Consider the following 12,311-nt stretch of genomic DNA (forward strand, 5'->3'; position numbering starts at 1 on the left):
ATTTTCAACACCAAGCTGAAATTGAAGTCCAAAACATGCCAAATCTCACCCAATACAACAAAATGACTTGAATCAAAGGAATATCCAAGCAATGGCTTACAAGAACCCTAAACACAACCTCTAGATATGCATTTTCACAAGACAATGTATAAACACTCACATTTCATAGCAAAATCACATGTAGAATCTAAGAAATCATCACATAGGTAAGCAAAATAGATTTTATAGGGCATGGGTTACCTTTTGTAGACATAAACCTTCACTTAACACTTCACCAAGCTCCTACTAAGGCTCACCTTCCAAACCCACTTCAAGAACACACCAAAAGATCATAAAGATTCTCTCTTTAAGAAAAGACACCTTAGAAAACACTAAAAACACAAGATGAACATAGATTTTACCCTCCTAGATGCTCATAGGTATGAAAGGTAGAATCTTTGAGACAACACTTGAAGATTTTACATAGCTCCAACTTGGCTTGGAAGAAAAGCTATCCAACTTTTAGAGAGAAGGTAGAGCTCAAATTTGGGAAGTGTAAGGAGCAAGAATGAGGAGTGTCTACTAGATTAGCTTGCATTACTAACACAAGGTGAAATGTCATGAATACCGTTACTAAAATGAAGAGGTGTAAGGGAACAAGGGAACTCCTCTCAAAGCTTAAGGTACAACATTGACTTTGGGTTGACTAGTAAATTACTAGTCCCCGACTATTGAATTTTCAGGAATTTGAGGAATTAAATTACCAATTGGTTTAGGATTAATTACTTAATTAATCCCTTAATTGAATTTGGATTACGGGGTGTCACACAATGACTCGTTTTCTTTCTCTTGAGTCTCTTGACTCGATTTCATTCTTGCTCAAACTTTCTCATACTTCTCATTTCACTTATTGTGCGAGGCAGGAACACCGTCGCAGCGAAGCCCTAGCGTACGATGCAATCTCGTGCATCTGCCACATCTGTAACTACAGAACCTCTAACTCGTGGGGAGGTAGGTCTTCACGAATCGCGAATGGACCTAACCGGCTTGGCATTCAAGCCGGCCACATACTCAACTCGCCCACAGAACCACTCTCTTGGTTCTATCTTTCTTCCTTGCTTTCTCTATGGAATCAGGTATCGTACTTTTAGTGTACACACCCCCTAACCAGGATTCCAAGCCTGGCGGGCAGTCTCCAACCTCGTAACGTGGAAATACACCGCGTGACATGATAAATCTCTGTGATCGCAATGTCCATAACAAATCATCCGAGAAGACATAGTCCAAACGGGTCCTCAAAAACAAGGTTTCCTCACCATAGATATATATAGATATATCGCTCATGCATTTCATAATTGTAATACTTAACTTATGCAAAAGACATGCACATAATTCTCAATTTATTCTCAAAGATAAGATAAAGATGCTCTACGTGGAATGAGATTTTCTTTGGAAAATAATACTTAGGTTCACGTTGGTCACTTATTCATTTTTGAAACATGAAATACATGGAATGCCAAATACTAAACAACATGCTTCCAATTAATATAAATAGGTCATAAAGGTCTCAAGAGTACAATATCATACTCGGTTTGCAACATGTCGAATTCTATATATTTCTAACATCAAATTATACTCCAAATCCCATTGATCAAGCAACACATTCTAATCATGCTCTTCTAAAAAATATTACTCCCTAAGTGATCATGCTTCTCTACTCAACACATAAATAATCATCAGGGCAACAAAGCAAGGCATTTTATCATTACAGTGAACTCAAACAAACATATTGCGAAGCAAAATCGTCACTAAAACCTTCATAACATGCTCATTTCTAATCCAAATTTAACGAAATCAAAGTCTAAACGTGCGTCAAAACGGCCCCGAGGTACCGAGCCACAAGAGCCCATGACACCTAATCCGAAACGACATGTAGCTGAGCCACAAGGGCCCGGCCACTGCACAAGTAACCTGCAATGGTCCTAGAAGCGGGGCTAGGAGAGGCCCGCTGCCTGAAGCCGATCAAAGGCGGCTTAGGGCCACAGCCCTTTCCTAGGGCTGTTCATGCCACGGCTCTAGCCAACGGCTCCCCTCGTGGGCCGTTGGCTAGGCCCGCCACTTCCGCTGGTGCACACAGTGAGGTGCACCAGTGCCTTCTTCTTCATCTGTAAAACATTTCCAAACAAAAATTCCACTTCCAAATCATCACTAACACATTATACCACAACAAAAAGTCATCGAATAGCTTAAACACACAACAATCAAGCATTTAGACTCATTTCTAATAATATAACAGTGGCTTCACAGAGCCAAAAAGAAATTGGGAATCCATGGGTTATACCTTTCTTGTTTCCTCTTCTTGTTGGGATTCCTCCTTCTTCCCAAGCAGGACATCTCCTTCACCTCCTAGACACCTCAAACAAGCCACACAACAACTCATAAAACTAAAGTCTCAGAGATAGAAACATGAAGCTGAAGAAATGGAAGGCTAGAAAAACTTACTGTGTTTTCTTGTAGAGCTTTTGTTTGGGGAAGACAAGGAAGGGAATCGAGAGGCAATAGCTAAAGCATCTCATTTTATAGGGTTCTAAACCCTAGAAGAATCAACAATGATTGGTGGAGGGCAAAGGAGTAATTTAGCTTGGCTTCCAAAAGTTCAGACAAAGTTTTGATAAAGCTTATGGTTCACCTTGCATCATGGACCAAGGTCTAGAAAGGGAATTTTAAATAGATTGGGGTCAAAATGTATTTTTCTAAAAATGATTTCCAAACCAACACTTGGTTCAGATTTCTCCCGATCTCACTCAAATTGGTTTCTTAGTTTAAAACTTGTTACGCGAAGTACCCAAAAATTTAGGATTTTGGAATAAAAATATGTTTTGGTGTTGAATTAATTTAAAAAGTGTTCAAAATAATTTATTCAAACACCTATTGGTCGCACAAATTTTTAATGGAGTGAAAATGGCTATTTTGGAATTTCTTAAAATTTGATTTATAAAATCAAATTTTGGGTTGTTACAGCCTCGGAAATGGCAAAGGCCAACATGTCCGAGGACCGCCTCGGCCATGGTATCGGTCGAGGATTGCCTCAGTTAGTGGCCGGCAATGGGCTCGACCAAAGGTCTGCTCTTCCGTAGGGTAGTGAGCGATGTTAGACGTCATACCAGTCCTTAGGGGATAACATTTTCGTAACCATGCCATTGAGCTTATCCAAGAAAACGCCCTTCCGTCGGGTAGCTAGTAGGATCAGATCTCGTGTCGGCCATTAGGGAATAGAGTGTGCGAGGTTCATTTTATTTTATTTTTAAATTTTTTTTGGAACTTAGATATGCGTCATTCAAATGAGTACGAGCCTCCCTTCTATATTTCTAACTTTTGGCATGGTGGATGAATTTTTTTTTCATTCAACAAAATTGATCAGGACGGACCATGACCAATAGTCACATCAATAATCTTATTGCATCTTATGTGTTCTAGCGAATAACAACCCTTTTGCGCTACGCAGGTTCCTCATCTAACACCTTGTCTCATTCTTCCATGATCTGTTCGTACCCCCTCTTCTTTGTGTCAGAGGTGGATGGCTTGTGACCCTCACCTTTTCGCCACACATTTTTGAGTTGGCCTTGTTGCTGGTGCTGTTGTTGTTACCCTGGATGTTTCACAAACTGAGTGAAGTATCGAATATGAATGAGCTCCTCTATTTTTCTCTTCAGAACGTGACACTCATTAGTGTCATGGCCAACTTGCCGGTGGAACCAGTAATATTTGGTCTGGTCTACCTTAGGGGAAACTTTCATACACTCTTCTAGGAACTGCACCATCCTTATCTTATCGGCTTGGTCCAAGATTACGCTAACCGGATGAGTTAAATTAGTGGGGTTAAATGACGCAAGGCGATCAAACGGGCCCTGTAGACACATGAAATTCGAACCCGATAAATGGACCGATTAAAGTGTTATTGGGCCAATGTTGAGATTGACGATTGGGCCAATTTAATTAATTGGGTCATAGAAATTAATTTAATTTGATTAGCCCAATTAGATTTGATTTGGGCCATTGAATTAATTAATTAATTGGTTCGAGCCCATTTCATATTTGAATTTGAATTATAGTTATAATTTAAATATAATATCAATTTTATTATATTTGAATTAAGTAATTATAATTTAATTTGAATTTGAATTAGATTATACAATAATGAACCTGGACTTGATCTTGAACAAGGTTCATTTTCCTAATTAATTAATTAATTAATTAATTAATTAAAATGGGGAGTTTGTTGAGGAATGTTGGTTAGGCTTCAGCTATAAATAGAGCCTTCATTTTCATTCCAAAACACACTTGAAAGCTTGAAGAATTTGAAGGCTTAGAGCTTGAGGGCATTGAACAACTTAAGGAGTTGAGAGCATTTGAAGAACGCTTGAAGGCGTGGAGGCATCTTTTGAATATTTTGCAGGTACTTTGGAGCTTTGCAGAATTGATTGTCTCGGAGATCTTGAAGCCTTTTGAATGCATTTGAGGACCTTCAGGCGGCTTGAGTCCATTGCATGTGTTTTTGAAATTTTGCAGGATTGATTACTTCTAAATTCTTGACGCTCGTTGTTGGAAGTCACGCCAATTAAATTCCGGAAGCCACGCCAATTAAATCCCGGAGGCACGCGCCAATTAAATCCCGGAGGCTACGCTATTTGAATCCCAGAGGCACTTCAATAGATAACGTCAGTGAAGAATCAGAGGACTAGACAGAGATTTTGTACCTGCATTGAATTATACACACGCTGTACACGGAATTTTGTGAATATATACAAAGTTTACATTTTTGTGTTTACAGATTTTGGCACGCCCAGTGGGACAACTCTGCCTCTCATCTCTTCACTGTTGATTCGCGGGCTCTATACGGAAGGAATCCAAAAATGGCATCGAGAAATCCCTCCTCCAAGATGACCTACGCTCAAGCTACCCGCTCCAAGGCATCATCCGTGACCAGTTCCGGTGACAGCCAAAACGTGGAAGAAGCAATGACTCGGAGCCGAGTGAGGAACCTGGGCGTGCAGCTGCACGGGGCCCAGGACATCGCTCGCCATATCGTTCGAAGGATTGACAGAAGCTCCACCATGCCACGCAGAGCTATACGTAACAAAGGGTCATCCACTACAATGGAGGTTGTTGCCAACAACAATCCTACAAGTGAAGGAGCTCCCAGCAACAAGAGCCCGGTGAGCCCTACTTCCCCGAATAATACTCCAAGCAGTGGAAGCTCATCACAGTCATCACTTCCGCAGAGAACCTCACCGGAATGGAATCATATATACACGATCATGCCCGCCATGACAACGAATGCGGCCTCGGTGGAGGAACAACTAGCCAACATCGCCAAGGCTCTTGAGGGGATAACTACGTTCATGCATAACCAAGAAACGAGAATCAATGAGCTCAGTGAAAAGGTTGAAAGCGGGCGAAACGGCGAAACAAGTCGAGCTTCTGGGAAGCAGCCTCAAACTCAAGAAGATGAGATTGATGTCGAGTCACCGCGTCATCAAAGTAGGCCAAGAATGGAAGAGACGATCTCTCGTCCACCACCAGCCGAGAAAAGTATTCCAATTTCTGAGGGCATGATACATGTCGAGCAGTTGAACGACTACATCATGGGAGCAATTAAAGGGAAGCTCGAGGGAACATAATCTTCATATACTTACACTAAGCCATACACACAGAGAATTGAAGAAATGAAAATGCCGCTAGGCTATCAACCTCCCAAGTTCCAGCAGTTTGATGGAAAAGGTAACCCGAGGCAGCACATCGGCCACTTCATTGAAACTTGTAATGATGCAGGAACATATGGAGACCTCCTTGTCAAGCAGTTCGTCCGCTCTCTAAAAGGTACTGCCTTTGATTGGTACACCGACCTGGAGCATGGTTGCATTGATAGCTGGAATGATATGGAGCGCGAGTTTTTGACCCGCTTTTATAGCACAAGGAGGACTGTCAGCTTCTTGGAACTCACCACTACTCACCAATGGAAGGGTGAGCGGGCAGGCGCTTACATCGAAAGATGGAGGGAGTTATGTCTTAACTGTAAAGAGAGGATATCACAAAGCTCCGCAATTGAAATGTGCATCCAAGGGATGCACTTCGAGCTCTCTTATATCTTGCAGGGAATCAAGCCTAGAACATTTGAAGAACTATCCAGTCGTGCTCACGACATGGAGTTGAGTATTGAAGCCAATGGAGGGCTCGGCATGTCAAGTATCCCTAGCTCATCTAAGGCACCTGTAAAACAAGAATTCAAGAAAGGGGGCAAGCCCTTCCCGAAGCAAGAAAAGAAGGAGGCCATGAACGTGAGAGCATCGCCAATGCGGGTTTTCGCTAAAGTGACTGAAAATCCAAGGCCGAGGTCATTTTCCTGCCCATCTCGGGGTACTAGAATCATTGAAGAGATGCAGCAAAAACAATATCCATTCCTGGATTCTGATGTTTCACCCATGTTTGATGAGTTGTTTAAACTCAAGTTAATTGAACTACCGGAGATGAAGCGTCCCGAAGAAGCTTCTAAGGTGGACGACCCCAACTATTGCAAGTATCATCGTCTCCTCGGACATCCAATTGAAAAATGTTTTGTCTTTAAAGATAAGGTGATGGGGCTTGCTCGTGATGGAAAGATTGAGCTGGCTGATGCAACTGCCTGCACCAACCAAATTTCATACGGAAGGTTCGCTCCGTTGGTTGTAGAGAGTGATGAAGAAGATGGGGGCAAGCAATACAAACGCCCGCTTCCATTCATTGTGAAACATGCTACTAGGCAACCGCCAGAGTCACCACAGGCTAATCCGGTATGCGAGAAGGATTGGGTAGTTGTTACCCGCAAAAAGCAAAGGAACGATGCTGGACACGTTAGATCTTTGAAGAGAATAACAATGCGATGGGTTGAGAGAAACCCAGCAAGGGACCCCGCCTATGACACAAAGACGAAAGGACGTCCCGGCGAGCCTCGACCACCAGTCGCCTTGGCTCAATACATGCCGAAGGCGCTTCCTCCGCATGGTACAAATATTCCTAGAACCCGCTTGAATATTAAAGGGAGACATGTTGAAGAGGGGGAATGTTCATTCCCCGTGAATGAAGGAGGTGACGAGGTTCAAGTCCACAAAGCCGCGTCTTATACCGCCGAGATAACTTTTAAAGATGAGGATCTATTGCTTGGTGGTACACCACATAATCGTCCGTTGTTCGTTGAAGGGTATGCCCGCGAGCAAAAGATTAAAAGGATTTTGATTGATCAAGGGTCGGCGGTGAACATTCTGTCACTCCGAGCTATGAAAGAACTTGGCATCTCCACCGATGAGCTCTCTCAAAGCCGCTTAATGATTCAAGGGTTTAATCAAGGCGGACAAAGAGCACTCGGTACCATCAGACTCGACCTCAGGATCGGAACACTAAACTCGAGTACACTATGTTATGTGATAGATGCAAGGACGTCTTACAACATGCTGCTGGGCCAGCCTTGGATACATGAGAATGGAGTAGTTCCCTCGTCCTGGCACCAATGCCTCATGTTTGAAAAAGGCGGGGTGATAGAAAAAGTAGTCGCTGACGAAACCCCCTTCATCGAAGCAGAATCATACTTTGCGGATGCAAAGTTTTACTTGAAGAAACAAGTTGTAGAGGAGGCTGAGCAAAGCAATGTTGACACGCCTCTTGATCCAAAGTGGAAAGGCAAGCAGGTTGTAGACCAAGCTCATTGCGACAAGGAACTTGTGTTCCCACTTGCAAGGATTGAAACATTAAAAGCAGCTCCAGTTAAACCACTTAAAGATGAAGTTCAAGTTGAAACAAGTCAAACAGTGCCCGCTAAGCGCACTGGCGGCTTCGACCCTAATGCTTATAAACTTCTCTTCAAAGCTGGATATAACCCCAAAGAGCCAGAGAAGCTGGGGAAACTCATCCCAGAAGCTGGTGGGAAAGGCAAGTCAAATCAGCAGGAACCGCATGAACGGAAAGGGTTGGGTTATGTTCCCCCTAAACCAGTGCGAATATTCATAAACAGAGCCATAAGTAATTGCATCACTTCTACAGATGAGGAAAAAAGTGACAAGAAGCAGTCTGTTTTTGATAGAATCGGAGATGTAGAGTCACGACAATCAGTCTTCCGTAGACTTGGGCCGAATCCCAAACCGGCTAAAAGAAAATCAGTACATGACAGAATCGGGCCTATTCAGAGTTCAAAAGAGCAGACCAACCCTCCTACCGAAATAGAACCCTCAAAAAGGCTCAGGAGTGCCGTCCCGTCTCGCATGAGAAGAGAAGTTAATATCCATGTCTCGTGTGGTGAAGTGTTAAAAATCCAACCAAGAACCATTGTACACACCCAAGTGCAAGGAAGGAATCAAGAAAACATTGATTCAAGTTGTGAGGCAACACCAAGTCAAGATGAGATGGCATCGTCATTTCATATAACATTATACGACGAGACTCCAATCGAGGGTGAAGACGCAGAGGATGCGCCTCAAGAGTTAGAAGAAGGGGTACAAGCCGCAGTGGATGAACTAAAAGAGGTGGATCTAGGAACCCCTGAATGTCCTCGACCCATCTTCATTAGTTCACTCCTTTCCAACGAAGATGAAGAAATATATGTCACACTTTTGAAAGAATATATTGATGTATTTGCATGGACATACAAAGAGATGCCAGGGTTGGACCCAAAGGTAGCCGTGCACCGCTTGGCAGTAAAAAAGGGGTGTCGCCCTATTAAGCAAGCTCAACGGCGCTTTCGCCCCGAGCTCATTCCCTCAATCGAAGCAGAAGTCAACAAGCTTATAGAGGCTGGTTTCATTCGCGAAGTTAAATACCCAACTTGGATATCCAGCATTGTGCCTGTGCGCAAGAAGAATGGCCAGATCCGCGTGTGCGTAGACTTTCGAGATCTTAACGTTGCATGCCCGAAAGATAACTTCCCGCTCCCTATCACAGAGTTAATGATAGATGCCGTAACTGGACACGAGATCATGTCATTCATGGACGGCTCATCCGGTTACAATCAAATCCGCATGGCGCCAGAAGATGAGGAGTTTACAGCATTTCGTACACCAAAAGGTATCTACTGCTACAAAGTGATGCCCTTTGGTTTGAAAAATGCTGGTGCTACATACCAAAGGGCCATGCAGACTATATTTGACGATATGCTGCATAAAATGGTGGAATGTTACGTAGATGACCTGGTTGTGAAGTCGAAACTTCGCACAGATCACATGATGCATCTAAGACAAGTCTTTGACCGCTTACGGAAGTTTCAGCTCAAAATGAACCCCCTGAAGTGTGCTTTCGGGGTTGCTGACGGAAAATTCCTTGGGTTTACCGTTCGACATAGGGGCATTGAGATTGAACAAGCAAAGATTGACGCTATAATGAAGATGCCTGAGCCACGGAACCTTCATGAGCTTAAAAGCTTGCAAGGGAAGTTGGCTTATATAAGAAGATTCATATCAAACCTAGCAGGAAGATGTCAGCCCTTTAGCCGATTAATGAGGAAGGGTGTCCCGTTTGTATGGGATGAAGCCTGTAAGAACGCTTTCCAAAACATCAAGTCCTATTTAATGAAGCCGCCCGTGCTGACGGCTCCAATTCCAGGACGCTCGTTGATCCTTTACATCTCCGCCCAAGAAAGCTCTGTGGGTGCTTTACTTGCACAAGAAAATGATAATGGGAAAGAAAATGCCCTTTATTATTTAAGTAGAATGATGACGTCAAATGAGCTCAAATATCTGCCGATTGAGAAGTTGTGTTTGGCTCTTGTATTCGCAATTCGGAAACTCAAGCACTATTTTGAAGCGCATACAATTCGACTAGTTTCCAGGGCAAACCCAGTTAAGTATGTCATGGCAAAAGTTGTTCTTTCCGATCGACTTGCGAGGTGGTATTTATTATTTCAACAGTTTGAGATTACTTATGTACCACAGAAATCCATCAAGGGGCAAGCCTTAGCAGATTTCCTAGCCGATCATCCAATTCCTGCTGAATGGGAGTTGTCCAGTGACCTACCTGATGAGGATGTGCTTGTGGTTGAAGTTTTACCTCCATGGAAGATGTACTTTGATGGAGCGGCACACAAAGAGGGGGCAGGCGCTGGAGTTGTCTTTGTTGCGCCGGAAGGGGAAGTGCTTCCTTATTCATTTACCTTGACGGAACGCTGTTCGAACAATGTTGCCGAGTATCAAGCACTTATTTTGGGACTTGAAATTGCAGCTGATATGAAGCAGCTAAGGGTTAATATATATGGGGACTCCAAGCTGATTGTCAACCAAGTACTTGGGGTTTATGAAGTAAAGAAACCAGAGTTGATTCCATACAACAGTTACGCAAAAATGCTCCTACATTGGCTGGGAGATGCTACAATTGAACACATCCCGAGGAAACAGAATAAGCAAGCCGATGCCCTAGCTGCTTTAGCTTCAACTGTATCACATCCTACATATGAGGCTCGGTTACGCGTGTGCCAAAAATGGGTGGTCCCTCCAATCTTCGAAGACGATGGCTCTCTTGACGACATTGTTGAACTCCCGACTGCCTCTGTCTATGAGGTAGATAAAGAGGATTGGAGGCAATCATTGATTGACTACCTTGCTGATGGGAAGTTACCTCAAGACCCGCGTAGGAGGGTAGATGTAAGACGTCGGGCTCCTCGCTTCATATATTTCAAGGATGCGTTATATCGGCGCTCGTTTGATGGCGTATTTCTTCGATGTTTAGGTGAGGAGGAAGCTTTACAAGCGATGGAGGAGGCTCACTCTGGAGTGTGCGGTGCTCATCAATCTGGTCCTAAGTTACATTTTCACATCAAAAGGATGGGTTACTACTGGCCTACGATGGTGAAGGATTGCATAGACTATGCGCGTAGATGTCAAGCATGTCAATTCCATGCGAACTTTATCCATCAACCTCCTGAACCGCTACATCCAACGGTAGCATCATGGCCATTTGATGCGTGGGGGCTCGATGTGGTTGGTCCTATTACACCCAAATCATCAGCAGGGCATTCGTATATATTAGCAGCCACCGATTATTTCTCAAAGTGGGCTGAAGCAGTAGCTTTAAAGGAAGTGAAGAAGGAAAATGTTGCAGATTTCATCCGAGTTCACATTATCTATCGTTTTGGCATCCCTCGGTACATCCTCACTGACAACGGGAAACCATTTGATAATAAATTGATGGATAAAATCTGCAAACTTTTTGAGTTCGAGCAAAGAAATTCGTCAGCTTATTATGCAGCTGCAAATGGACTTGCCGAGGCTTTTAATAAAACTCTATGCAATCTACTGAAAAAGGTGGTGTCGAAGTCAAAACGTGATTGGCAAGAGAGGATGGAAGAAGCACTGTGGGCGTACAGAACTACATACCGTACACCAACACAAAGCACTCCATACTCAGTGGTATATGGGGTTGAAGCAGTTTTGCCTCTTGAACGCCAAATACCTTCTCTAAGGTTAGCTATCCAAGAAGGTCTTACAGACGAGGATAATGTAAAGTTACGGTTGGCAGAGTTAGAAGCTCTCGACGAGAAGAGGTTGCAGGCTCAACAAAGTTTAGAATGCTATCAAGCTCGAATTTCTAGAGCTTTCAACAAGAGGGTAAGGATTCGCTCATTTCAGGTGGGTGACAAGGTGTTGGCGGTTCGTAGGCCTATCATTATTACAAGGAAAACTGGGCACAAGTTTACTCCAAAATGGGATGGACCTTACGTGGTACAAGAAGCATACTCAGGAGGCGCTTACAAGCTAATTGATGAAAATGGTGTGCGAGTTGGCCCCATCAACGGGAAATTCTTAAAGGTTTATCACCCTTAAGCACACGGGACTAGTTGATGAATGATATCCACCAAAAATGTAGTACGTGGTTAAACTGCTAAAACATCTCGCCTGTCTATGGGTGGGCCCAAGTCATAGACGCTCCTGACCCGCACGAGCTTAAACTGTGTACGGTAAACTCCTGGCCCGCATGAGTTTAAACTGTGAACGGCCCTACCTATTCAAATGGTCCTTTGAACTACGTTTGACTTGATCTCCTTTACAGGAGTACGTAGGCAGCTTAGAAACACTACTTCTAAGTTCAGTCATAACTAAAATAAACCCCTTTGTGTTACGTTTGTTCAAAACAATGTGGATGTATGAGAGTTTAGTCCTCTCTATTCATGTTGTAATTAAGAGTAAATTCTTTGGGCATGTTTCTACTTAAAGTGACTCGTTTGGGTGTAGACTTAGTTGTTTTTGTTCACGGTTGTGTTCAAGTTGCTTTCTTCCAAGTACACTCTTTTGCACTTGTAACCGAGAAAATAGTTTGCA

The 12,311-nt window shown here is 43.3% G+C and overlaps 1 protein-coding gene across 1 annotated transcript; it reads left to right on the forward strand.

The window, feature by feature from the left end:
* The first annotated feature begins 9,497 nt into the window (after positions 1–9,497).
* LOC109152471 lies at positions 9,498–11,816 on the forward strand. The gene is made up of 2 exons (XM_019300171.1): positions 9,498–10,866; positions 11,095–11,816. Exons 1-2 carry the CDS (start codon positions 9,498–9,500, stop codon positions 11,814–11,816), a joined length of 2,091 nt encoding a protein of 696 aa, XP_019155716.1.
* Positions 11,817–12,311: the final 495 nt, after the last annotated feature.

Source organism: Ipomoea nil, unplaced genomic scaffold (genome assembly GCF_001879475.1).
Source record: "Ipomoea nil cultivar Tokyo-kokei standard unplaced genomic scaffold, Asagao_1.1 scaffold2422, whole genome shotgun sequence".
NCBI classification, from domain to species: domain Eukaryota; kingdom Viridiplantae; phylum Streptophyta; class Magnoliopsida; order Solanales; family Convolvulaceae; genus Ipomoea; species Ipomoea nil.

Bases quoted from the DNA above. Each gene is read 5' to 3' on its own strand.
- LOC109152471 (XM_019300171.1), top strand. From the start codon at position 9,498: ATGAGGAAGGGTGTCCCGTTTGTATGGGATGAAGCCTGTAAGAACGCT. The intron at 10,867-11,094 runs GTAGATGTCAAG...AAAATGTTGCAG, and splicing joins GGATTGCATAGACTATGCGC to ATTTCATCCGAGTTCACATT.